This window comes from Oxyura jamaicensis, chromosome 24 (assembly GCF_011077185.1).
Source record: "Oxyura jamaicensis isolate SHBP4307 breed ruddy duck chromosome 24, BPBGC_Ojam_1.0, whole genome shotgun sequence".
Classification (NCBI taxonomy): Eukaryota; Metazoa; Chordata; class Aves; order Anseriformes; family Anatidae; genus Oxyura; species Oxyura jamaicensis.
Genome location: NC_048916.1, coordinates 6061371 through 6089366, shown reverse-complemented (window position 1 = coordinate 6089366; position 27996 = coordinate 6061371). Strand labels below are relative to the sequence as shown.

General features: G+C 47.0%; 1 protein-coding gene across 2 annotated transcripts; it reads left to right on the top strand.

Moving 5' to 3' along the window:
* Positions 1-27992, top strand: DRD2 (dopamine receptor D2). 2 transcript variants are annotated; one of them, XM_035346190.1, is made up of 8 exons: positions 1-494; positions 18209-18521; positions 21199-21308; positions 22176-22312; positions 22962-23152; positions 23994-24080; positions 24712-25063; positions 25577-27992. In XM_035346190.1, exons 2-8 carry the CDS (start codon positions 18240-18242, stop codon positions 25768-25770), a joined length of 1353 nt encoding a protein of 450 aa, XP_035202081.1. In that variant the 5' UTR covers positions 1-494; positions 18209-18239; the 3' UTR covers positions 25771-27992. The 2 variants fall into 2 exon arrangements, with proteins under 2 accessions (XP_035202081.1, XP_035202082.1); XM_035346191.1 differs by having other exon boundaries at positions 10-494; positions 24724-25063.
* Positions 27993-27996: the final 4 nt, after the last annotated feature.

Below are 27996 nucleotides of genomic sequence, written 5' to 3'. Positions count from 1 at the left end.
GCGCCCCCCGGCCCCGTCCCCCTTCCCCCCCCCCCCCCGGGGGCCAAGGGAAGCGCCGTGGGACCCCGCAGCCCGGGGGCAGCCCCGGGGGTCTCGGGGGGAGCAGGGCACTAGGATCGAGGCGTGCGAGGAGGGGCGAGCCCAGCCCCGGCTCCGCGAAACGGGGCCGGAGCCGCCGCTTCTCCACCCAGCGCTGAGCCGGGGGAAAGGGAAGGGGGATTTCAGCAGGAAAAAAAAAAAAAAAAAAAAAAAAAAAAAAAAAAAACGCTCCGAAACCGCTCCGCAAGTTCCAGCAGCTGCCAGAGCAGCTTGGGGTGGCTTCGGGTTTGCTCCTCTGCGTGAGCGCGGTCGGGAGGAGTGCCAGCGAATACCCCAAAGTCTGCCCCAAAACCCGGGAGAGCTGCAGGAAAGACGCGGCGGAGAGTTGGGGTGCTGTGGATCTATTCGGCACACAGTCCTGCCACCGCTGCTGGAGACATTCGTATGGCTTGAAGGTAAGCGAGAGGTGCTGATGCTTTTCTGCAAGAAATACAAGCGTTGTGAATATGCCGGGGATGCAATAGAGAGAACGGCAGATGTTGTAGTCACCACTGCCTAGCAGTGTAAATAAAGACAAGAAAAAAGAAAACACTTGTCACGGTACCATCTGGTCAATTGAGGCTGTTCTCTTTTAAAAAGACTAGGGGAAAGCAAGTTTTGAGATGACAAAAATACAGAGTATCTTGGTTATCTTTTTCTTCTAAAACATTAACTGCAAACCAACGAACAATTGTTTTACACACTGAAGATGCATGTAGGGATGCTCAGAAATCGGGGTTGTTTGTAGAAGTTTGATGCTCGGTGTTGCTCTCACAAACTCACAGTGGAAATAAAGTGACAGGGAAAACTGTAGGAGGAGGACACGTAGATAGAATATAATGTAGGTCCATTTCTCCAAAAGAATGAGAATGTTCAGATACAGTGTTTGAGGAAAAACACTCTTTTTACATAAAGCAAAGCTTCTGTCCCTTCCCTGCTTCCCAACACCAGTGTAGATGTGGAGCTGTCTTTCCCAGACCCGTGCCTATCATCCTTTCCAGTAAAAGCCCCGAAAGACAAGCTGTCAGAAATTCTCCTCTAAATACTGGCAAGAGATTTTCTGCAAGGTTTGGAATAACCACTGTGGCATGAAGGAAGCCTGAACTGTCCTGGTTTCTATCTTAATATTTTCCATTGTTCTTCAGCTACAAGTTGTGTCTGCCTGTTTGCAAGGGCATAAAGCAGGGAGCTGGGGCAGGGAGGCAGACAGTCGGGTTGTTTTGGGTCAGCACCGTATTGTATTCAGCACTGAAGTATTTCTGTTGCAAGTTGTTGACTGTAGGTGGTTTCTACACAGCTCACACATCCTCACATGTTAATTGTCAAGTCTCCTCAGCCTGACTTACGCACATGCAGAGCCTGGAGCCACAGAGCTAACAGCATGTGGAGCATGAATCACTGCTCCGCGAGTAGGGTTTGGAGTCAAAAAGAAAAAAATAACTTTATTGTTTTATAAATAACCAGCTATGAAATTACGATATAACTCATCAAATAGATCGCACACACAATTCATGGCAAAACAGAAAAAAAGTCTATTGACAGTATTGCTAACTCCATCAAAGGACTGTAAAGAGCCCCCAAAAAGAAGTGTGGATGGCACAAACTCTGTAATTTTTGTGTATTTTTTTTTTTTTCCATTTATCTTCTTTTTCATGCTGCATAAATCCTGCTCCTTTTGAACCTTTATTCTTTATGTACCATCCCTCTGAGCAGAGTTGCTGTGGAAGTATTTGTACTGATCAGTGTAGCCCGTGATTACCTGCTGCTTGCATGGACAGTGGATGGCACGGCAGGCAAACGTGGCGGAGAGAGAAAGAGAGAAGGGAGGGCTTTACCTTTTGGCAAAACTGGAAGGAATAACCAGATATCAACAGAATTCTATAGGTGTGAGTTTGGACATGGCCTTTCCCCTTATTTTTTATAAAGGTAGCTACAGAGCCACAGTTATCTGATATAAATGATTTCCCTTACGTGATGTGTCACATAGCATGGGAAGTCCCCCAGACGTACTTCATGCAGCTGTGCATACCCAAACCCATTGTGTACAACCTGCCGAGCTCTGCATTTGCATGTGATTTCCATGGGCACACACGTATTGAGGGTGCTTGAGTGTACAACAGAGCTTCAGCTTGGTGCACTGTGGCATTCATAAGGCAGAAGTGCATGTTTCAGACCTAGAGGGAAGTATGTGAACCTCTGGCAAGCAGGTGAGGCTGGGTTAATAATACAGGTCAACTTGTAGCAAATGTGGGCCATATCCAGAAGCAAACGGCTTCCTTTTTCCTTTGAATTTTCCTTCTGTGTCACCCCCATACTCTGCCTGAAAGCCTAGGTCATGATTAGGTAAGTCTGTCCCAGCACCCGTCCTGGCCATGCTGCACAGCCCTGTCCCAAATCCTCACCCCATCCCAAATCCTCATGGAGCCTGCTGACATGGGCAGGCTCCATCCTTGCAAACGTGCAAAGTGAAGGTGATTTCCAGCATGTGCTCCTCCCGTGAGGGGATCTCAGCTGGCCATCCCCTCACTCTGCATGCGCTGCATGCATGCGCGCAGCAGGCACGGAGATGGCACTTGAACCCTTCCCAGCTTGGCTGAAGTAGGAGACACCTGCCTGGGAAAGACACTCAGCATACCCTTTACTGGCACTTCATTGCGGATTTGGTGTATTCTTCCTCACATCCTCGCAGGGCAGCAGACTCGGGCTGTTCCTGCCGTTGTTACCAAAGGCACTGGTCAATAGCTACCAGGAGCGATCAACGTGCTGCTAAATGCAACTGGAAGAGAACAGCAGCGTTCTGCAGCCAGGCTGAGAGGTCTGAACATCGCCACAGGCTGCAATGAACAGAAAGGCCCTGCACATAGCTGTGACTTCCTGTGCAGTCTTCTAAAATTACACCTTCCTATTAAAACAAACACAATCCCACCCTCCCACCATCTGTTTACTTAAACTTTGGAAGTCACATTTGCCTTTAAAGACCCTGTAATGCTTCTAGTTTTGTGTGTCCGAAAAGGCCAAAGGGAATTGCTCTCTCTGTGGTAAAACCTACTCTCAGAAAGTGTAATTACCCCGGGTGCCTCTGCGTTCACTACTGGATTAAACATACAAAAAAAAAAAAAAAAGGACTGCCTTATTTTAAAGGCCTTTGCTGCCAAATGGGTCACTTCAGTTCCACTGGACAGACGAGAGCCCACGCTGTGTAACAGCCGAATCGCCCTGGGGTTGTAATAACCCCGAGGAGCAGATAAGAACTGCCTTACCCCGAGGCTTTCTCATCCTTGGCATCCGAGGTATTACACAGAATTATCTTCTGAAGCTGCTTCTGAAACTGCAGGGAATAGTTGGATGGGAAGAAACAAACTAACAAACAAACAAAACCAACCAAACCTTACAAAATCAATCTGCCTCCAGAGGAGAGCAGAATCTCATATTACTTGGAAACATTTGGATGTTTTTATTTCCAGTGTGAATGAAGCCATGGAATGCACTTCTAAGCCCTACTCTATTTCTACAAAGCATTTGCTTGCTCATCTCTGACAACCTTTTGCTTGACTTACCCTTTTTCTCATACACTTCTTTATGTAAATCAGGATATATTTGACAAATCTTACATACAAATTCTCTAATACAACGAGGAACTTAAAAAAAATACTTATCTTCAAAGGCGCAAGTGTTTGTGGCTCTTCGGCTATGAACAAGAAGGATTTGGCTCATGAACCTTACAAGCACCTCATAATAACTCTTTTTCAATTTCACCCTCTGTGCACAAAGTTCTTCTGAACACTTAGGAAATCTGGAAAGGAGCGCTGGCTTTCTCGCACGGACACAGCTGACTTTTCATAGCTAGGAGACTCAGGAGGGGGAGCAGGTTCACATAACATGGAATTCAGCTGTAAAGGATGCTAAATGTGCCTAAACGCCATTGACTGAGGTTTAAGGGGAGACGAGGCAATTATCAATTGCTAAGGAAAGAAATCCACTGACGGTTAATACATGTATAGAAAGCACCCTTGTTCAGTGAACGCCTGCTACAGAAACTGCTTTATGATGAGAGAGTGCTTGTAAAAACATCTACATGATTCATTCTACTTGCTTCATCCTTATGCTTTTGCAATAATTTTTGGTTAGCATTGGAGAAAAGATGCTGGACTAGGTGAACTTTGTCTCATCTCTCGTTGCTATCCTTGCAAGGCTAGAGGCAGAAAATACAGTAGGCTACCTTTTAAATCACATGAAGGTTTGAAATTTATGGAGGAAAGATCTGTAAAGATTTGTCTGGGGTCTGATGCTGCTGTATTTTACAAAGGAAAACTTTTACTAACTGCATTTGCTTTGGCTAATTCTTTAGGCGCGCACAAATGAGACTGATTAATTTGTGCCAGAGTGTTGCTAACTAGCTTCTCTGGGGAAGGGGGAGGCAATTGTTTAAGTCCTGTCAGATGCATCACTCCTTGTGCTGTTACAAAACCAACCTATATTCAATCTAAAATGGTTGCTAATAAGTATTAACTCCCCTACCAATTGTTCCACCTCAATCATGTTTTCTCTTGCTGTCCTTCATCTGGATATTTTTAGCATTATAATTTTTTTAAAGATGTGACTCTGCGTTCAATTGCTTCTCTGCTGTACATCCCTCCCAATTATCTTGGTGGGTATTTTTCTCTCAGCCCCCTAGAACGGGTTTATTTCTGGTTTACTCTTCCCTGTTGGTTTCCATGTGGTTATGTGGGAGGCTGCACACTCTTTATCAAAGCAGAGAGCCGTGATTAGTCCATTCAGAAAATGTAAATGCAGCCTGATGTGTTATGTAGCACTGGGGAAAAGGAGGTAGACTGTGAGGAGCAATAAAAGCAGGCAGGCACGGAACACAGTGCCGAGCCCCGGAGGTAGGCCTGGGTGATCAGGATGACGTCCACACTTCAAATTTTGAACGGGGCTAAATAAACACCCAACCTGTGCGCTGCAGTATGGAGAGGGCTAATCAGCGTGCAGTGCAGTCCTGCTGAACCAAGTGAAATCCGCTGTGACCGTGCAGCCCTGGCAGTTAACATTCATTTTGATTTGTACCTCCCTTCCTGCGTGTGTTCCATTATTTATCCCAGATCCCAGACTCTGTAGCCTCAGCTGTTTCTATCTGAGATGTCCCGAGAGCTGAAAACACACTTATTAGTTGATAAATGCATGTATTTGATTTTACTTGCTGCTTCAGGTTGCCAACTGCTAGCGCTGTGGATGCATCAGCAAAATCAACACCATTGAGGGTGCGCTGCACAATTTGCAGCTTTATAGAAAAATGAACTCTTCACCAACATCGCAGGTTTTTGAATCATGTTCCCTGGGATGCTAGAACTGAGAAAATGTCTCGGAAAAGTTAAATGCATTACCTCATATATTACACCTTGCAAATTACTTGTCTGAACAAGTAATTGAGCTGAGCACTGGCCCCAGACTCTATTTACATTGCTCAGACAGTTTGGAGTTTTAGCAAATTATGGTTCTGTCTGGTGCAGGCACTCTGCTGACCTGCAGTTACCTCCCCATCTGCATATTTCAGGCTTTCACGTGTTTCTGTAATGATCCAGAGAACTGTGATTATCTACAGGATGGCAGAGGCCTGAAGTTAGAGGTCTAACCTTTTTATCTGCTTTCTCTGGTGGCCACTCCAGGCAAGAACATCTCTGAGGTAGAGCCTTATCTCCACGCTTGGACATCTCGCCCTCTCCCACATCAGAGAGAGAAGGGTGCCTGCAGCCAGCTGAGAAGCTTCAGTTATAGAGATCTTATTAATTTAAAAAACATTAAAAATTGGGAAAAAAAAAAAAAAAAACACAACAAACATATAGATGATTAAACAAGAACCACCCTGGTCCCAGCAGGTGCATCATTTAGAGTCTCCGTGGGGCCATGGATGCTTTAAAAATGTGTTTGTGGTGGTACAGGAATACCTCTGCACACCAGGGCTGTGCGAACGGGCTGGGCACGTGTAAGCTCCTTACTTGGGCTTTTTAACGGCAAACTGACGGTAATGATCGGAAGGATTTAATTATCTGACTAACGGGGGAATCACAAAGTCAACATCCCAATCCCTGTGCTAGGAAAATATCTGCGTGTTGTTCGGGTCGGGTCGTTGCTATTCACAGAGCGTGGCTCACGTTGGCCATGATCCACATCTGGGGACCCCAGACCTCCACCAGAGTAAAGAAGCAAGAGGAGGTTATTAAGGCATGAGGGTTACTGTTACTCTTTTACGGCTGCACACAAGGGTACCGGGCAGCCTTTGGGCTCCCCATGTAAACGGCGAGCCCCCTGTGCCCCCCCAGAGTGGGACAGACTCTCAGAGGCACAGCGCAGGGCACTGGGCGAGCGGTGTATTTCCCAGGCTTAACTCAAAAGTTCAGCTCCCTATAGCTGCGAGGTGCAAAGGGGGGCAGGCTCCGGCCACACCGAGTGTTTCCCAGAGCTGTACGGCCCTGGAGCCCTGCAGGATGCTGCAGCACATGTGGGACTGGCACGCTGGGAATCGAATCGTACCGAGAGCTCGGCTGGCAGCGACGTGGTTTGAGAAAGCTTCGAGTAAACCGGGAGATGTTGCTACACTTGGTGCAAAAGGAAATGTGCTCGTTCAGCAGGTTGGCTGGGGGCAGGCAGCACTTGTTAAAAAAAAGGTGCCCCAGCCACAGCTCTGCTTCAGCAGAGCTGTAACAGCTAGGGCTAGCCAGAAACTTCATGGCTGAAACCATCTCCATGGGAAGTTAATCTGCATCGATGTTTTGCAGAAAGTAATCCCTTTGCTCACAGGTTTTCTCGCTTGCTTTTTTCCCCAGTGCATATGCAGTAATATTTCCTCACCAACATTTGGTCTAGCTGCAAACGTTCTGGGTGCAGATCTTCTAATAGAGGTTAATGGTCCTAAAAGAGAGATCATCTCTATCATTAAGGTTTTACCATCCCCTTGTTCCACACCACCAGTAAAGCCCAAATATCCTTTCTGAAACAGAGGCATATGCATTTCCTTTGAAAGATGCTTTCCTAATAAAAAGAGACCTCCATGCGATGACGCTGTGCAATTATTCACTATGTAGGAGGATGTTTGTCGACATATGATGTCTATTGCTTTGCAATTTCCTTTGCCGTCCTTCCAAGTGTTATTTTTATTTATCTGTAGATTTTTTTTTTTCTTAGTGTGAAAGAAGAATCAATTAGGAAATTACAACAGCAACAGAAAACGATGAAAGGGATAATAATATAGTTAAGATCCTTTGGCACTTCACGTTGCAATTCAGCTAACTGCTGAATTTCTGAATCAGAAGGCCACAGAAACAAACCCACAAAACCTCACGTAAGAGATGGTTTATAGAAACAATAAATGTATTTTAGTAAAAGAAAGGAAAAAAGGAACATCCGGAGGAAATAATAAAGAAAAGCAGTGACTAAATATGTGCTGGAGACAGTCCAACAATGGCCATTTCTACCAGCATTTCTCCCCAAAGGTCTTTTTCTGACGACGTCCTCCACGTGCCAGGCATGGCAGCACCTCGAGCACTACAAATGTGTCAGACTTTCAGCTGAGCAAAAAATTCAAGTCAGAAACAACAACAGCAACCCATGCTTACACAGCAAACCGTGTTACTTACAGATTTTTTTTATTTTTTTTAATTTTTATTATTATTTTTTTCTGGAGAGAAACACTCTCTCCAAGGCTGTGCAGACTGCTACCCGGGCACACTGCTGCTCCACCTCCTCTGTTGCCTCTGCTCAACGGGAGAGGTGCAGCTTTATCATTTCATGAGATTTCCATCCTTGCTGTAGATGTGATTTTGGGTGGATTTACCAAGTTTCAGCAAAAGAAATATATCTGAGAGGTCCCTAAGGCAAAAAGAGATGTGGAATATATGGAGGGGTATAATGGAAGTGTTTGCATCAGTCACTCCAGAGGCTTTGAGATAAAAGAAAGGAGGGCTTATCAGTGATGGCAGCTGGGAAGAGGGCTTAGAATGTGTCCATCTCAGCATTTGGTCTGCTGGATGTGGGGAGCCAGTAGTTTCCCCCCCAGCCCACCCAGTGTCTGTGTCCAGAACCAAATAATAGGTGCTGGTGCTTGCTCTTTGCTTCAGGCCGCAGATGGCATCAGCGGCAGGCTGGCTTACATGGGCGAGGGCTGTCACATTCACACCTTCCTGACTGAGGCTTTCCACTCTTCTGGCTTGTGTTTATCAGAACGAGAAAATATTTAACACTAGGAGAAAATTCACTGTTATTTTGGTACTGTTACACAACAGTTTGCGGAGAAGAATCAGACACGGGTCTGGTAGAAAACAGCAATTAAAACCTCCTTTGAATCTCATTGCAAATTATTTCTTCAGAAGGGGATGCCAAGACTGAGCTTTGATGGGAACATGAAGGGGACAGGATGAGCATGTAAGAGAACTTGGTCCTTCTTGCCATGTTATGAGGCATTTCTGTTGTGAAGGCTGGCGCCTGCTGGAGGTTTTCCTTGGACTTCTCCGCTTGTTTTACCTTCAGCAGACAGGGCGTGTTTGTTCAGACCATGCACATTTTGCTTTTAGTCATCCCTGCTCCCTTATTTATACTGCTGATGAATAAAACAGCCCCTGAAGATAGCGCTGGGTTTAGCCCTGCTTTAGCTGTCACAATTACTTGCGCCAAGCACTCCATAATTAAAAACATTAGTGGCCCCTTGTGATGTTTCATCGGAAAGAGTACCTGCTCCCCCCGAGGTCGGGTGGAAATATTCATGACTATCTGGAGCCCCATTAATGACGTTCTGGATGAAATGTATATGCAGAGGATATGAAAACTTAACTGGAGCAGGTCCAGCTTACTGGGTGCATGAATTGGCCTCCTCATGGCTGCTGTGTGCTGTGGCTGATTTAAAAGCTTCCGATTAAGCCAAGTCCTTGCTGTCTTAGGCGGGCACCGAGGCAGTGCCTTGGTACCATGGCCACAGCCACGGGATTTTTCCAGCTGCCCCCAGGGAACTGTTCCACAGGAGCTGTCGGTGCACAAATCATCCCCAGCTCTCTCTCTTCCCTCGTGTGCGCAGAGGAAAGCTGGGGACGGTCCCTGGGGACCGAGGCATTTCTGCAGTGTCAACAGCAGCCGTGAGGATGTTTCCTTTCTCATCCTCTCCCGGTGTTTGTTCTGCCGATTCAGTTTACTAACTTCTCAGGGCAGAATGCCTGCTGTGTATACTAATGCCTTCTGTACATTAACGGCTCACAGCAGGGGGAAAGTTCCGCAGAGGACGTGAAAGCCGCTAGGCAGAACCTCCCAGAGCGGCTGTTCAATGTGCAGGGAGCCACAGGAGCACAGGCAAAAGCCCTGACCAAGGTGGGCTCCGAGCAGAGGCCTCGAGATCCACAGCCAGGTAGCTCTGCTACCTGTGGCTGCTCCAAGCTGGCCTCCGGAGCCACCTCCTCCCTGCAGCAGCTCTTTTCTGCAGCTTTCAAACCCCACTGACTCAAATCACCTGGGGAATCAAGCATCTCTTGGATGTTGAACTTGCTTTTGGAGCTTTGAATAACATTCTTCCCCTGGCTAAGGATTTGCTGGTGATGCTCCATGGCAGAAGGGGGGTTATTTGGTCTCGGAGCTGCCACCAGCCCTGCTCCTCTGCTGAAGGATCAGCCCAAGGCCACCAGCTGGGCAAAGGGGCTGCAGCAACAGGTGGGTTTCCTTGGCCGTGAGCTGCACTTGCTCTGCGGCTGGACTTCAGCGTGCTAATGAGCTTACAGGGTGTTAATGAAGGCCTCTGGGAGAAGTATGGTTTGGCACCTCCTGACCAGCAAAACCGAGCAGGACAGGCACGATCCTCACCCACCCTTCTCCCATCTTAGCTCAGGATGAGGCGAAGCAGCCACCCCATTCACTGCAGCCAGGGGAGCATTGCCCCTTAGGAAACCATCGAAATCAAGCTGGTGAGGGGTTCAGTAAGACATTTAATTTCTTTGGCCATGCTCGAAATCCCATCCTGAGACTCTTGAGGGACGAAGGCCGGCCTCTCTTCATCCCCTCTGCTTCCACGAGAGGCTGGGACCGCGGGCGCTGGGTGCTGCAGCAGGGCACGGGGCAGCGCTTGGCTCCCACGGTCGCAGCGAGGGAGCCAGGCAGGGGCACCTCTGGCATCTTGCGGGGCCGTCTGATGGCGAACGACACTCCCTGTCACATCGCATCTCCAGGAGCTCAGCCAAAAGGCTGGGGGAAAAGGCGCCTGAGTCCTCTGGAGCCTGCCTCCCCGCTGCGTGTGCCAGCGGGAGGGGCTGTCCTCGGGTGCCCTGGGGACAGGAGGGGTGGCAGCGAGGCGTCGCTGCCTCAGCATCGTGGCTGGGCACAGGGTGAGGGACACCAGGGAGTGGGTCCTGCCAGGGGGCCTGATGCTGGTACCTCTCTGCAGGCTCTCTCTCTGTGCAGTTTATGTGCTTTCTTCCTTTCTTTCTTTCCTTTTTTTTTTTTTTTTTTTTTTTTTTTTTTTTTTTTTTTTTTTCAATCAGTGCCCTGGCACTCCCAGGCGAGTTTTATTTTAAATATTGCATGTGGCTCTTTCTCTCACTCCCGTACATGTCTGCCTGAGATCCAAGTACATATGCTAGTTCTGCTCCATGAGCTGGGGGCCAAATCCATTTGAAATAATGACAAAACTCCCATTGGGAAGGAAATCATGCCTAGCAGCAATAATTCTTCTAGGAATGCGTGCTTCTGTATCACAACAAGTAGCAGCAAATAAGATCTCTGCCTCCACGGGCTGACTGAACGGAACAAGGAGAGGGATACGATAATGCCACAGCATTATTGCTGCACGTATATTGCTCGTATGAAAGGGAACGTGCTGCTTTGCATAACTGCAAGATGTTCAAGATGTTGGGGAAGGCTGGATGGAGATGATCAGAAAAATGCTTGCTGTGGAACAGCCGCGGTGCAGAATAGGACCCACACCATCCCTCCTGGTCCTTTCCAGCAGAGGCTAGGACAGCAGAGGCCAGTTTGCTGAGGACCAGCCCCATTCCTGCTGGCTGAGTGCCCGCTCTGTGGGAGGAGATGTGACAGCACAGGTCCAGGACTGGATCTGTGTCTGGCTTCCACTTACATTTTGCTTGCAAAGCTGACCAAGGTGGGTGCTGGAAGTCAGCGTTTAAGCTGATTTAGGCGGAGCTGATCTGGGTCAGGGATTAACTGATTAAAGATCATGAGGATGTGAAATTTGAGGAGCACTGGCTGATGATGGAGGAGGAATACACAGAGCCTCCTCGCCTCCCCTGCGCTGACTGTGGCTGCCCTTTGTGCCCCCTCGTCAGGAAGGACAGGGCAGAAATTCGTCCCAGGTCCCCCTGAAGTTACAGACACAGGGAAGTGGCACCGAGAGCGAGACAGAGTCACGGGATCTGCTGTGTGATTGACACAGCTGCCTCGAATCTGCACAAAGAGTCTATTAAAAGGGGCTTCATGGAAACTGTTAGTCACGTACAGTTCAGGGCAAACACCCACAAAACCTTGGAAAAAGGGGAAGGGAAGGGAAGGGAAGGGAAGGGAAGGGAAGGGAAGGGAAGGGAAGGGAAGGGAAGGGCTCTGCTTTCCCTTGGAATTTGCTTCTTTTGGCAAACATTTTTGCAAACAAGCTTAGTGACAAGAGTGGCAATGAAAAGAGCAGATGTTAAATGAATGTTAGGTGGCATAAGTGGAAGGCAAATATTTGATCTCCTCAATCTGAATTATTATTATTTACTTTTAATAAAGTGTGGCTGAAGGCCTCCGTGCTGAAACATCCTTGTGCTAGGTGCTGCATAAACACAGGAAGCCTGACGGCAGAGAAAAATTGTTTATTCAACCGAGGAATTAACACAATCTACTTCTGCAATCTAATTAAGCTATACTCTTCAAATACCAAGCATAAAAATTTGGAGCGAACGTTAAACAGACAAAATCGAGTAATTTTTAAAATCCTTCAACATTTGCCACATTTTAACCAGGACTTAAACATTTTGTTCAAATTTCAACCACCTCTGTAGAGAACTCCTGCAGATGGGAGAGAGGAGATTCATCCTTTTCATTTCCTCAGCAATAATACAATTAGCTCTACCAATGATTAAGGGTTATTTGCAGACATTGGTGGATGATCTCAAATGGATAACAAAATCTAAAAGGATCACCAGCATCATAAGGCTGGGAGGTTATTAGATTAGTCAGAGTCTCTAGTCAGAGATTTAGCACAGGTATACGTATAAAAGAATTAGGGAAAAATGGTCTTTTGTACAAAACAGGACGTTAGGTCTATAGTAATGCAATAGTTAATCGGAACCGATGTCTTTCTAGTCAGAAGACCTGTCGCTGACAGCAGCCAGCTCCATGTGAGAGCACTGGAGTGAAGCGATGTACGATACCTACCCTGTTAATTCGCAGCCTTATCTGTGACTTCGTTAGATCCCGCGGTACAAGACCTGGCGGTTTCCACAATTAGCTTTTGGGTGTGTCTGACAGAAGACTGTGGAAGGGGTCTTTGTTTTTGGGAAGGAAATTGTTCAGCTTTAAACACTGAAAATTGAGGTCTGTGCAGTATCTGGCTGGGTGTCCAGAACCGGGAGCACATACAAGTGATTTAAATCCTCGTCCGCCCATCCTTTCCACCGAGCTGAGAAGTGTTCAAGTGGGCTGCGTTTGGAGCAGCTCCAGCCTGCCAAATTCTTAATCTGCCAAATGCTCAGAGGATTAAAGCTCACCCTGTACCCACGTCTCCTTCCAGAGTAACAGGAATCAATGGCTCTGCCCCAGCAGCCTGCCAGGCAGGAGCCAAACCTCTCCCGAATTACGTGGGTAAAGGGAGGGATGGGGTTTTCTGGAAGGAGATTGTTGCTGGAGGAAGCTATTTATACGTACTTCCACTTTGGAAGGAAAACTACTGATTTGCAATGTAAAGTGCCCTTCTGCATTCGAGATGCCGGTGAGCTGCCAAGCCTGCTTTCAGGAGGGCCAGCAGCAGCAGCGTGTGCTCTGGCGGCTGCCGGGGAGCTGGAGGAGCCAAGGCTGCAAGGCTGGGGGACCTCACCAGGGCAGGAACAGCTCAGGATTTGCCGTATCATGATAGAGGAGCAAATCCCTGGAAATGCTCACAAAATGGGTTCCAAGCCTGGATAACCAAATCTTTCGAGGTAAAGATTTTCAAAGAAAAGAGCATGATTTAGCTAAAAGTTCAGAGCAGGCACTTATTTTATGTTTTGTAATTATTTATTTTTTTTTTTTCATTTTGATGTGAGAAGTGATAGGTTTGAAGTCTTGATGTTTTCTAAAAACTTCACTTACTCAAAAAAAATCCACAACTTTTTCTTGCTAACATTATTTTTGATTTTAATTTAAAAATGGTCAAGTTGGAAAATTCCAAGTTAGTTCTGGTAAAGCCTTATGAGAAGCTGCAGGTCTCGAATGAAGAGATGGCCTTTTTGGAAACCAAATCTGCATTTGGTTGGCCGAAAGACATGCTAAGGCAAGGTGTATGTGCACTTCCCCCGCTCCGGGGAGAATAAGACCGAATTTCTCTCTTCCACTAGATCTTGCAGGAGGAAAATAAAAAACAAAGCACACACCCCATAGTGTCAAGCCCTTCGCTCTGGGCAGTTACTGCAGGAGCTGCCTCTTTACAGCTTGTTCCTGGGACACACACACACGCTTCCTAGCAGGAAGACACAATTAGATATTACACAAGACCAGGTGAAACGCAGCAGGGTTTCTGACTCAGAAGTGAACAATAACTGTGGTTGAAGTGCCGTGCACTTGTATTTTGAATAACAAAGGACTTGAAGAGTGGGGACCCACAGAGGAAGGCAGGAGAGGAGGAAGCTTTTCAAGCGGCTTTTGTAAGAGCTGATGGGAAGAACTGTTGTGTTGGATAGGTACGAAGGTTGTGTGATGCTTAAGAGTTAGATTTCAGCTCCCCCCCAAAATCTTTGTGTCCAATCTCTGTACCTCTAGGTGCAAAGGTAGCTAAGAATACTGCTTGCACGGTGCTCCTCAACAGGGAGACAAAACACCTCTTCTAAGCCAGTTTCCCCTTCTCTTCCTCTTCCACCACTTCCCTCCTCCAGCATACCAAGACATTTCCCTTGACTGCGGTGCCTGAGCAGCATTCTCGGTGGAACCCAGTAGACAGCATCGAGAGGCTTCTTCAGGACAGAAAGGATGGCAGTTTGACAGCTTTCCCGTGGCCCACCGATTCCAAAATTTCAGAGGAAAATGACAAAATTCAGGGAGGCACTGTAGTGTGCAAACATCATTTAGACATTGATTTCTGTGGAAAAAAAAAAAAAAAAAAAAAAAAAAACTGCCTTTGGAGCAATTCTGCCTCTGAACACCTCTCCCACTCAGCCCTAGGCTAGGCGCTCGGCAGCCTGATGGGCACCTCTGGGTAGCTGCTGCAGGGGGAAACGGGCAATGTGGCTGCACGAAAAATCTTGGGAAGGGAGGCAGGGGATGCTCTGGGGCTGCAGGAGGAACGCTTGCCACTAGGGTGCTGTTTGGTTGTCTTCCTCCCCGTGGGTCTGCGCAGCGCTCGGCCACCGCAGGTGCTGGCAGGCAGCAGTGGAGGGGCTGTGATGAAGCCCCTTCCCCCTAGATGCGTTGTGCTGGGGCACAGCCTCTGTGCTGTTTTAGGAAGAACCAAAGGCTGGCTGCGTGTTTTGGCAGCCCAGAGCAGCTCAGCCCCTCACCAAGGCTGCTGGGGGCTGGGTCACGGTGTTGCAGGCAAATGGATTCAGGGCTGCCAGCGCTGAGCACCACACGAGCACCAGGGCGATGTCTGTTTGCCATAAATGTAATGAGCTGATCAATCAGCAGGAGCCAAGGAGTAATACCTGCGCTGCAAACAAATCCATTTTCAGTTTTCTCCCCAAACAGAGCAGGGAATTAGCTACAGAGGGGAGAAAAACTGCGCTCGCAGCCTCCACCCAGCTGCATGCGGACGCGAGGGGAGAGGCTGATTTCCTCGGGATGGCAAACAGCTCCCAGGCTGTGCCGACCAGGGGCTCTCGAGGAAGCTGGTGTGGTAGGGATCAGCCTGGGGCTGGCCTCACGCTGCTCCCATGCAGGGGAAGGCAGCGGAGATGCTCCGGGTGGTGCTGGCACACGGCTGTGCCGTGGCATCAGGTGCAAGGCTGTAACCGTGCTGCTCCGTCCTGCCCTTGACCGCTCGGCAAATCCGCAGCTGGATTAGCCCCGGCACGCTCACAGTCTGTGCAGGCTCCGAGTGGGCATTAAAGAGGCTTTGCCGTAGTTAATTCACCAAATAATTTGTTCTGTTTCAGGACGCTACCCCCACCCACGTCCCGAGTCTCTGCACTGACAGACCCCCGAGGTTCCCTGCTTTGCCTGGGGCTGCCGACACTCCACAGGTCCCACAGGGAGGGTGAAGTGCCCTGAGACCTCCTTTCCTCTGCATTTGTGGTCCCTTCCCTTAGCCTCCATAAGAGTACTAGGTACAGCCTTAATGACACCCTCACAAATTATGCTGTTTTAGTTCCCTTATTTCGAACAAAATATCTGCAATTTTGTGTTTTATTTTCCCACATATATATATGTAATAGGAGCACCAAACCTTTCCATTTTTCCCATGTTCAGCCATAAGCTTTCAGCTTCTCCCGTGCTGACCAGCTGCCTGCAGGAGCACAGAGGACGCAGAGCAGCTGTGCTGTCAGACAGCCCCACCGGCAGCTTCTGCACAGCCTTACACAAACTCCAGCCTTTGCTTCTGTTTCTCTGACATTGTTTCTGTGAAACTGGGGAGAAAAGGAAAATAATTCCCTGCTGACCTCATCTCTCTGTCTAACCACACCAGAAAACCAGAGCGGACCTACTCAAAGCCTCTCATGACAGTGGATTTGGGAAGGGTGGCAGGGACACACACCCAGGGCCTGCTGATGGAAGAAACTTTCCATTGACCATCTGAGCAGCAGGGAAAGAGGGGTAGTGTTGCAAATATCTCATCAGGAAATATCAGGCAGAATCCATCAGGTTACCCTAACCTGCAGCTGCTGGGAATGTGTCACGACTCAGATCCAAAACCTTAAAAATCCCAGTGTACAAAGTGCTTGTGAAAAAAGAGAAACAAAACAAAACCAAAAAAATCGCTGTATAGATAGATCTGCTTAAAGGAGAAAAAAATCTTGCAGAATCTACAGAGGAAAATAGAAGATAATTTTTGCTCAGTTTATGCAGGTCCTTCAGTATCCCCCAGCCTTGCCAGGTAAATCACCGATACCTGAACCTGGGGGACTGGCTGTGCACAGGTCCTCCAATTCCTCGTTTCACAACTCTTTCCTGCAATGAAAATAGAGGTTGAGGATGCTGGTGGCTGGTATAACAGTTCTGTGGTGCAGATAGATTTGCAACCAAAAGCCAATTTGGTGCTTTTCTATTTTTTGCACCAGGTTAAAAGCTGAAACAGACCAAAGCCATCACACACAGTTACGAGAGGCACAAGGTTGCCTTATTACTCGGCTCTCCAAAGTAACTTTGCTCTTCAATATGATGCCACTGTGGCCTGCACAAAATGGTCTTGAAAACACCTCTGCAAGACATGCTGTAAATGAAAGCATTGTAGTTTTAATGTGTGAAGCCCTTCTGCCTTTACATACCGTGAACTTCATCTCAAAGCCACAGACGTGGGCAGGGTGCTCAGGGAAGGGACGCGCACGACCTTGAGCTGTTTTCGTTCCCCAAAGCAGAACCAAGCCCGAGCTGTTCTTTGTGACTCCCACTGGGAGCAAACACCCTCTCACATCACTTCTTCTTCTGGGTTCTGAAATGAACCTGACTTGTGGTTTTGAAATTTTGTGGAGTTAGGCTGGAAATGAACTGCGGTCAGAGCTCAGGCGCTGGAATAGCCACGGGGCTGACCCTGCACATAGCGACTCATCCCACTCCTTTCATACTTTCCAGATACTTTTCTATGTTCCTGATTTTTTTTTCTCCATCCTGCATTTTATGCATGTTTCTGCCTTCTGTAGATAGTTTTGCATTATCAAAGGGCAATGGGAGAAAAGAAAAAATTGTTGCTGCATTTAGCATTGATTTTTCCCCTTCACTCTGAGTCACATAAGCTAACATTTAATTAATTTCTGACACTTTGACAGTTTTTAAGAAGACATTTGTAGAGCTATCAAGTGCCGCTGATAGCACTGTCAGACAGACACTTTTTGAATTATCAGCTATTAAGGACCCATATGCAACAAATTTCCAGGGTTTATTATACAAATTGTTCTCTGAATGAAAAAAGCACACAAAAGCTCAGTGAAACATAAAGAAACCATTGTTCCCAGGTGAATTTGATATTTGCAAATGTTTTGCTATTTTGATCACTTGCATGGCTTTATAAATCTAATTCGCTTTGTCTTTTATTAAGAAAATGAAATGGCCTGCTTTAGGGAGTCTTGAGAACATGGCCAGATTGTCACATCGCAGTGGTCTTTATGGAGATGCACCTTGAGAAATATGAAACACTTGATTTTAGGAAGTGTTGAGCAGTGAAATGGGGTCTGCCACAGAAGGCAGGCACGGTCCAGCACTGACTTCCAAACTGCTCTGTCAGGTCTCATCTTCATCACAATTCAGCCCGTGGTTCTTTTATTTATTTATTTCCCTGCTGGGGGGAAAAAACGTAATGAAAAGCAAAGAAAAAGAAAAACAAACAAATAAAAAAACCAGAACCCAGCCCAAAGCCCCATGAAAAATAAACCAACTGGGTCATGGCTCATCTGCTCTGAACCTTGTGCACCTAACATAGAGCAGTTAGCAGACAGGGAATGTCAGGAGAGCTGATGCAAACATCACAAGCTCTCTGCCTGAATTAGCTGTGGCACAGAGCAACTGATATCCCACACCACGGAAACCTGGGGATGAACTGCAAGCAGAAGCAAACTTCCTGAATCCCTGCCTAGTACCTGACCACTAGCTCAGCCTCTCCTCTGGTTCTTCATCACATTTCCAGTCCACCAACCATCTGCACATCATTCAGGGAAGGGGGAGCAGGATCTGGGGAATCCCAGGAGTCAGGTAGCACGTGCACGACCATTTTATTCTTTATTTTACATGTTGACCTTTGACTGTCATTTCAACACCTTTTTTGCATCAGGGTGGAGCTGTGACCTGGCACATTAACCTTCATGGATCCCCTAAACCTCTCCTGGTACAACGGTGACATCGGGGACAGGAACTGGAGCAAGCCACTCAACGAGACCAATGCGGACCAGAAGCCTCAGTATAACTACTATGCCATGCTGCTCACCCTCCTCATCTTCGTTATCGTGTTTGGCAACGTGCTGGTGTGTATGGCTGTGTCCAGGGAAAAAGCCCTTCAGACAACCACGAATTACCTGATTGTAAGCTTGGCAGTGGCAGATCTCTTGGTAGCAACTCTGGTCATGCCGTGGGTGGTCTATCTGGAGGTAGGTGACCCAGCTGCTTCTCCCAGTACTGAATGTTTCTGGCAAGTGGATGGAGAGAGGGAAGGTTTAGCAGCCCAGACATCAGATCTTACCAATGGACATAACAGATAACAGATGACAGATTCACTTGAAAATACACTGGTGTTCAGAGGGCTGAACTACAAACCAATCACATTGAAAATCTGACCTATAAATGTTGGGGTCAAGAGTGAAAGGACCCCAAGTTTGTTTTCAAAACTACACAGGCAAACCATACATTCCCAAGCATAAGAATGAATCTGCACCTGCATCATGGGTATCACATTAAAAAAACTGCAACAAACAGTAATCAAAAACCTCTTTCTGAAGGACTACTGTAGTAAGAGGAGCACGAAATTGTAGAAGTAGGATGTAAATCCAGAGCTTTTATGTCACAATATATGAGAAACAGAATCACAAGTGAGCTACTTGTCACATTCCTGCCGTTAGCACGTCGCTTCGGTACAAAAGAGCTCTGTGTTTCTGCATACAGAGCCATATTTGAGTGGCACAGTGTTTTGTGAAAGCCAAATGCTCTCAAGACTGCTACCTGTTTACCCGACAGCAAATTATCCTTGCAACTGTAAATAGCATGAAAGAACAAAATACACTTCTAGAGGAAAGAGCAGGAGAAGCTACACTTTCCCCTTGCTGGGATGCCCACGTTCTTCAGCCAGCCCAGAGCTGGAGCACTGTACATCATGATCAAGAGAGAAACCATAAGACCAAAGCTCCATTCAATTTACAATTTATATTCATGCATTTGTTTAGGAGAGCAAATGATGAAACAGAGAGGTGAGCAGTGGAAGCCATAATCAATCAGTCCATTGAGTATTAATGTGAGGCAAAACAGGCCCACTGACATGATATGGGCTGTTGAGAAGCCACAACACTAATTATCACTCTAGTTAATTATTGGTTGTGTTGCACTTTAAAAATGTAAAGCATTGTGCATGTGCTAAAGCATATTAACATGACCACAGGCTGGTTGTGATTGTAGTTAATGCCTCTGGGATTAGTTACACTCATCTATTGTATTTCTCTCTTATAACACTCCTCATACTGTGAGGAGCTCTGGCTCTAGGGCCGGCTATGAGTCTCTCTGACACATCATATATAATGTGGAAGAGTAAAGCAGAAATGTTGTAAGATGCTCCCCTCTTTCTGCACTCAGATGTGCATGGAATTGGCCAGGAAGCTCAGATTTCTCAATCCGCAAAGTGAGACAAATTCAGCCCTCTAGATTGCTGCTGTTATTGATGGACTTCTGCACTCCCTGCTCATATCCACACTCTGCTAAACCTTGAAGCAACAGAACCCCTGACGATACTTGCTGACAGAGAAGGAGCTATTGCCATGATGTGTGTTAGGCACACTGTGGTGTCTCGCTGGCTCTGCAATCTGAAATCAAAACTGTCCAGAGCCCTTTGTTCTGTAAATATCTTCATGGTTTTTAGGCTTTATGTCACAAGGTGGTGCAGAAATGAATGTCAAAAGACAGAAAATCCTTTTAAAAATCCTTCTGGGTGCAAACAAACCTCCTCCCTCCAAACTTCTGAGGTTTCCCCTACATAAATGAAAGCACTAAGAGAAAAAACTGCTGTAGTTTGCAGCATCTTCCATAAACTCAAATCTAGGAGTTCGGGAAACTGATTTTGCACAGGCTTATATCTGGCTGGAAACCTTTGCCTTCGGGCAAATTCTAGTCAAAGTTACTGATGTGACTTTGTCTCCAGTGCTTTTTAAATCACTGAGTGTTCATCTGTCACTCAAGCTTCAATGCAGTCATTCTTTCTTTCTTCTTCATGCTGCCTATGGTTATGTATATCAGAGCAGAAATAACCAAAGAATAGATATCTTATTCATTCTATTTTCAAATGCAGTAGGACTCTATTTTTATTAGAGGGAAATATAGTTTTTTCATCACATGCCAAATACAGTAGTCCTAATAATTGCTATTAAACTTTATTTTCAAAGTTTGATTTCAACAGCAAGATATGGGAAAAGAAAAAGTCTACTGGTAACTAGAAGTGTTATCATAAATTATTTGTCTTTATCGCAACATGTAACACATCAAAAAAGTTCACTCTGAATTAAATTCATTTTGTTCACAAGAAATGATATGCCAGGAATTACTTCCCCAATTTCTAAAACTAAGAAACAAAGGAAAGCTTCTGCTTCTCTATTGCTGATCTTTGCTATGTATAATTAAAAAAAAAGTGTCTAACAAAAAACTATGAATACAATTGGGGTTGCTTGGCATATAAAATTAATGTATTTCCTTTCTGATTCTTATTTGTAATGGTTCAGAGACCTACATAAGTTCCTGCATAGTTCCCTGACTTTGAGGAGCCTTGTACTCCCATCTCTCACTGCAATGTGAGCCAGGTCTGGTTTGCCATTCGGGCTGTGCAGCTCACTCTAACAGGCTGGACCCAAGAAGGGTAAAACCCCATCAGCCCTCAGGGAAATGCCCTAGAGGGTGGTTTGGATGGAGCAGAGCATTTTTCTTCTGGCCGTGCCATCATTTGAGACCTTTAGTCCAGAGAGAACAAAGTCCTCAAAGGGATCAGTGAACAATGCTGCTTGGCTCAGCATGGGACTGATCGAATGTGACCAGATTCCAGCTGCAGCTTGACCATGTTCCCTCTCTTTGCAGGTGGTTGGTGAGTGGAGGTTCAGTCGGATCCACTGTGATATCTTCATGACCCTTGATGTCATGATGTGCACCGCCAGCATCCTCAACCTCTGTGCCATCAGCATTGACAGGTGAGGGCTCTGCGGCAGCAAGCCACGGCCACCTTTACAAGGCCAGGGGGACTCAAAGACTTGAGACAAGTGACAACTAGTGATGCTAAGAGTGATTTAGAGGACATGGGGAGGCACGTGGAGAGCTGGTGTGTCACTGAAGGGAAGGCTGTAGTCTGCCTGGAGCAAAGATATCACCAGCAAAATCCACAGCCTGGTGCGCTCCACAGGCTGCTGCCCACGACTGATCTTCCAGGCAGGTGGGGAGAAAGCTGCATGCTGAGGGCAATGAGGAAAGGCTTCAAGGCTTTGGGACTGTTGGTGAAGGATGCTGGGGTGCACGTCTTTTTCTCTTCCCTCCTTCCATTCTGGGGTGGTGATGTAGGACAGAATATAACAATCCAGTCCCTAAATGCTTGGCTGTGTGACTGGTGCTATGGGCCTGGGTTCAGGTTCTCTCTTAATGGCTGGTTTTATAAGGCACCAGGCATGACAGTAGCATGTGGGAAAGGCTTATCTCACAGGTACAAAGGGGTTCTGGGACAGGAATTAGCAGAGCTCATTTGGAAAGCTTTACACTAGATCTGAAGGGGGATGGGGTTGCAGCTGGGCTTGTACCGGTGGGGCAGTGCACTAGCGGTGATGAAGAGCTCCTCGCTTATGAGGGAAGGCTGAGGGAGCTGGGTCGCTGTCCCTTGGAGAGGAGGAGACGGAGGGGTGACCTTATTAATGTTGATAAATATGTAAAGGGGGAGTGTCAGGAGGATGGAGCCAGGTTCTTCTCGGTGACATCCACTGATTGACGTGGTAACCAGCTGTGATTTTCTGCAAAGTTTGTTGGCATTTGCAGAATAACCGAAGCCTGGGTTTTGTATCTTCACCCTGCAGGTACACAGCGGTAGCGATGCCAATGCTGTACAACACCCGCTACAGCTCGAAGCGCAGGGTCACCGTCATGATCGCTGTGGTCTGGGTGCTTTCGTTTGCCATCTCCTGCCCTCTCCTGTTTGGCCTCAACAACGCAGGTGAGTTATGCCACCTGCAGATGGCTATTGGCATCAACCTGGCTTTACTGGCTCCCCAGATAGTCTTCAGTTACAAGATAGGAATAAAGGTGGCAGTCTGCTTTTAGGTGTCCTGGGGTGCATCCATCCCTGTTTCAGATATTGCCCTCTCCACACCAGTCCAGGATATGCCAGGTGCTTCTGGTTCTGTTTCATCTCTCGTTGCTCCACACCAGGGTGGCAGAGGCCTCAGATCTGCAGTGACGTGAAGCTTACATGATGCTGGTCAATGTCACATTAACGTTTATCTGCTACAAAACCCAAATCTGTGTTACATTAAAACATGATAAGGAAAGGCATGGAGCCAATGTCTTCAGCAAGACAGGAGAGGATGGAAATGGCAGTTCAGCTAGCAGTTTCATGGGAGGACTGGATTGCAAACAGCATGGGATCAGCAGGCTCTCAGTTGTTGGCTGAGCAACAGCCAGGGTTCTTGGGTCTGTGTGTGACTGGCAGTGACACATGTGAGGTTCTGTGACCTTAAACCGCTTCCAGCTCACATGGTGGGCCCCCCACTCTCTGGGTATCTCTCTTTGGAGAGAGAGGAGGGGGAAGCTGGTGCTAGCCCCGAGCAGCAGGGACAGTGAGCCCAAAACTTCTTGTCTTCCAGATGATAACGAGTGCATCATTGCCAATCCTGCCTTTGTCGTGTATTCCTCTATTGTCTCCTTCTACGTCCCCTTCATCGTCACCCTGCTGGTGTACGTGCAGATTTACATCGTGCTCCGCAAGCGCAGGAAGCGTGTCAACACCAAGCGCAGCAGCCACGGCCTGGACTCGGACACGCAGGCACCGCTGAAGGTAACCAGACCCTCTGCCTCGAGCTTGCCTGCCACCATCCTTTCCCTTTGCTGCTCCTCTTCATCCCCAAAGCACTTCCTCCTCTCCCCAAACAAGGCTGTCTGGAGGTTATGAAATACTGGATTGCAAAGTTGAAGGCTGTGTCCTGAGCTGTTTGGGAGGCCCAGCCGCACGCACTGGATTATCAGGTCACAGGCTGGTGCTTCACAGGGATGCTTCAGCCGGTCTCTGTTAGGAGCCATTCCATTAAGTAGACTGCATTCCTGTGGCTCTGCTGAGTTTGGGTACCTCAGACTACAAGCTGTGCCACCTTCCGAGACAGCCCTGCTGACAGATGCAGTTCAGTGGCAGTCACTTGCACGGCTGGGGTACCAACTCCATCCCTGATAACAACACATCTGCAGAGCAAGCAGCCTCTTGAAGCATGCAACAGGCACGATGCTGGTGGGGTCCAGCTGAGCATGCTTAGCGTGAGACAGTCAAAACTATACTCCTGCAGCATCTGCAAAGCAGCTAGCAGGGATATGTAGTCCCGGAGGTGCTACCTCCAGCCCACATTGCCCCAGAGGCCAGGGCCACAGCAAGCAGAGAAAGCAGTGAGGCAGGATGGACGGAAACAAACAGATCTCAGTAGCTTCCTCCCCTTGGTAAAGAGCACAAGGGATACTTGCCTCCACTACTGCTTCTCTAGGGTAGTTTTCCATTGCTGCTAGCACATTAGTCACACTGATGAATTCCTGCTTCATGCCCTGTGTTTGTATTTTCACTCGCCTCCCTTACCAGCTACCCTTCCTAATTACTATCTGCTTGTGTAACCTATGAGCTGGTGCTTGCCCCTTAGGACAAATGCACTCATCCAGAAGACGTGAAGCTCTGCACAGTTATTGTGAAGTCCAATGGGAGTTTCCAAGTTAATAAGCGCAAAGTGGTGAGTGTTAAAGAGAAGTGGTAGCTTTTCAGAGCGCTTAGCTTTCCCCTTTTCTCAGGACACAAAATGAATTTATGCAGTGTGGGAGAAAATAAGCTAAGAACAAAGGTTACCATTCAATCTAAAAATTTAAATATTCTTCCTGTTCTTTAGAGTGAAGCAGGGGGTTTAACATCACAGAGCTCGAAAAGCCAGACTAAGCTCACCTAAAGATCAGCTATAAAAGCCATGACATTTTAACATTTTTTCTCTTTGATTTTCTTTTCCTCTCTATTATTTATTTTAAGTCTTGGACTGCATTGGCTATGTTTGGCTTTGCTTGTTGATTTTGTTTTCATTTACCTATATTCTGAAATAAAATATATGGGGAGTGGAGACAGCGTCTCCCATTTTCCAGCCTCCTTGTGCAATACAGGAGTCAGAGTCACTCTCTGCAGTTCTGTCAGTCTCATCTACCCAAATGGATCCTTACGCGTAAATGATTTATAGCCCTTTCTTCAAGCATCTACCAAAAAAGGTAGGGAGGGAGAAGAGGGGTTGATTGTTTTTCAGCGTCATCCAGCTTCACTCTGTAAGAAACGTCCATTGCTGCTCCCTGGATATTTACCTGTCTTTATGTTGTGGGCATTTGATTCTTGTCCAGGAGGCAGAGAGTCACATAGAGATGGAAATGGAGATGGTGTCCAGTACCAGTCCTCCTGAGAAAACCACCATCAAACCAGCAGCCCCGAGCAACCACCAGCTGGTTGTGCCGGTTGCTTCTAATCGGGGCACCAACTCAACCCTGCAGGCACACTTGGGCAGTCCTGGGAAACTAGAGAAGAACGGGCATGCCAAAGAAAACCCCCACACAGCCAAGGTCTTCGAGATCCAGTCTATGCCCAACGGAAAGCTAAGGACCACTCTTCTCAAGGCTATGAACAGGAGGAAACTGTCACAACAGAAGGAAAAGAAAGCCACTCAGATGCTAGCCATCGTACTTGGTGAGAGCGCATGTTGGCTTTGTCTCGTGATCCTGCAGAAAGCCAAGAGCTACCCAGGATTAGGGCATCCATCTCGAATGTCCAGTGTAGACTGTTTTTTGTTTTCCTAGGCCTCCACAGAAACAGTTGCACCAGATGCATCAGAGTCTGTGTGGCTCTCAAGAGGAAGATGACCTCCCTCCCAGCCAGGAACAGCACACGGTGCTGTGCAAGGGGCTCATAAAGCTGTCCAGCTGCAGGGTGTGTGTCTTGCCGTAAGGGCCAAAAGGCAGGGGTGAGGAAGCGCATGTGCTTTCTGGTACAGCTACAGCACAAGAGGCAGTGTAGTTCAGCAACAACCTGGCACCTTTGCAGGACAGATTTTTTTTAATGTAACCAGTCTTAGATCAGCAAATAAGTTCTTTGCTACTTGGGTACTCAGAATAAAGACAGACGTAACAAACAGACAGAAGGCTTACTGTTCTCAGTCTCAGAAATTTTCCAGTTTTCAGCAATCAATTTTTTTTTCCCCAGGTGTTTTCATCATCTGCTGGCTCCCATTCTTCATCACTCACATCCTGAACATGCACTGCGATTGCAACATCCCCCCAGCAATGTACAGCGCCTTTACATGGCTTGGATATGTCAACAGTGCTGTCAACCCAATTATTTATACCACCTTCAATATTGAATTCCGCAAAGCTTTCATGAAGATCCTCCACTGTTAAAAGGAAAAACAGTAACCGCCTTTTTAAGAATGAGGGGAAAAAAAAAGAATCCAATGCCATTCACGCACACAGACAAGTGGGCAGCCGTGGAGAGGTCTCGAGCTCTTGCACTGGGCATGGGGAGTGCAGTACCACAGCAGGGCCGTGCCCATGCACCTCTTGGCAGGGACGTAACGAGGACCTTCATGCAGGAGGGAGGTTCTCTTGCCCCTTGAGGTGACCTTTGGACTCCAGGGCATCGATCCCGAGGGCACTTCTAAGAGCAACCCTCACACTGTGTTTGAAGTGGAAGCAAAAATCGGGACAAGCTCACTTGATTGTTGCCTGTGGCCATCTAACCTGGAGTGCATTAAACAGATGCTCGCAGAGCCACGTGCAGGCAGCAATGGGTCACTGCCGCTGGCTTGCGTGTTAAGTCATTGACACAATCTCACCAAAGACAAGACCATCTTTTCCGCTTTGCAATAGGAGCCTGACAGAGCCTGCGGAAACTCCGTGCAATAGCTTTGCCTTCACCTCCAGCTGACTTACCCAGTATTAAACTGCTGCAGCCTCGAGGGGAAAAAAAACAAAACATAAAACTTCAGGAGGTCCCCAGGTGGGCTAAGAAGGTCCTCCCACCTACGGATCCCATCCTTGCAACAAGCAATGGGCAGAAGGAAGAAAGGGAGCCTAAGTCTCAGGTGGGACTGCTACATCAGCGTAAATATGAATGAACAGGATGAATCGGATAGAAGCCCGAGCCAAAAGAAGTGGACAGAAATTAAAGAAGTGATTCCTGGTACTGCATGGTATGCACTCAGATCCAACAGGACGCCAACTGCCATCTATCATCAGCCGGCCCAGCAGCAATTTCTGCCTACCAGCATTTCATCTCCAGTCTCTCACGAGAAGTTACAAGACGAGGTGAGGAGTGATAGCGGGATGAATGTAGGAACATGAAGACTGTGCCAGGAGCAGCATTTGGAGCAATGTCTGTCTCTGATGTGAACTTGGAGAAGTCAAAGTTAGGTCCAGTTCTTCCTACCTAACTTGAAGGCACCATAAAGCCAAGGATCACCTCAGATATGATTTGCCTAAGTCTCTCAGTAGAGAGTGTGCAGAGTGACATCGTGCCTAATTTAAATAAATAGCAAATGAGATAAAGACTGTGTATTTTGGAAAAAAAGCCAGAATAAAAGCCCCAGTATGTCCCTAACTGGATCTGCTTCTGTGTCCACATCCAGCTCTCGAAAGGTCTGGATGTTTCCAGCTTCCCTTACCCTCTGCTAGCTTTGTTTCACAGTTTAAAACAACTGAAAATCCATAACAGCATAATTTCACCATGCTGACTCTGGCATTGCCAAATCCACTCTGTACTTATTAATTGTACTCAGTTCACAATATATTTTGTAATATCTCTGTAAATAAAATACAGTAAGATGAATAAAATGACACAGAAATAGGTCTGGCTAGAAATTAATGTAGGCTCTGGAGAGCTCCATGATTACAATAGCCATATGCAGAGGCAGGCTCCCACGTTCCAGTTACCTGCTGTTTTCTAAAGATGTTAAAATACAGTCTAGAGAGCAATAGAATCCCTTTTTTCTCTATGCAGTTTGTTGAACATCCGCATAGTTTCTGCTTCAGAACAGATAAAGACCGCTGCCAAGGTGGGCTTCTTTTGTTACCTTTTTTCCCATATTGCTAACAAAGCATTTCCCCGTGGGATGGGCTGTGCTGTGCCAGCATGTGTTCCAGCTGCATAGCAAGGAGGGACGGTGTCAAGCAGCTGTAATGCACGCTCTCGGCTGTCTTCTCGCACTGCAACAGGAGTCCCACCTTGATCCAAAGGTTTCCTGTCTAATCCTTCTGTTCTGGAGGGGGCCGATAACAAGTGTCATTAGTATTTAGCCCCTGGGTTGTGTAACATTTGAATGTGGCTCTTCAAGATCTGGTCATAGCTATAAATTTAAATTACAAATGCCTAAATGCCCACCTTAGTGAGGGGTTTTTGCATATACTTCCAGCAGAAATAGGTCCTATATAGGAACTGAATAAATAGCAAGCCCCTGCTTATCAGAGCAACCTTTTCTTGACATACATGAACCAGGTGTTACCTGATGCTGCCAGAACAAAATGTTTTGAACATAGGATGTGGCCATTCCTGTGCTGGCACTGTAATGCACATGGGGGAAGCCTCATACTTTGTAAGTTAATGGGATTATGTGCAAGGGAAAACAGTTT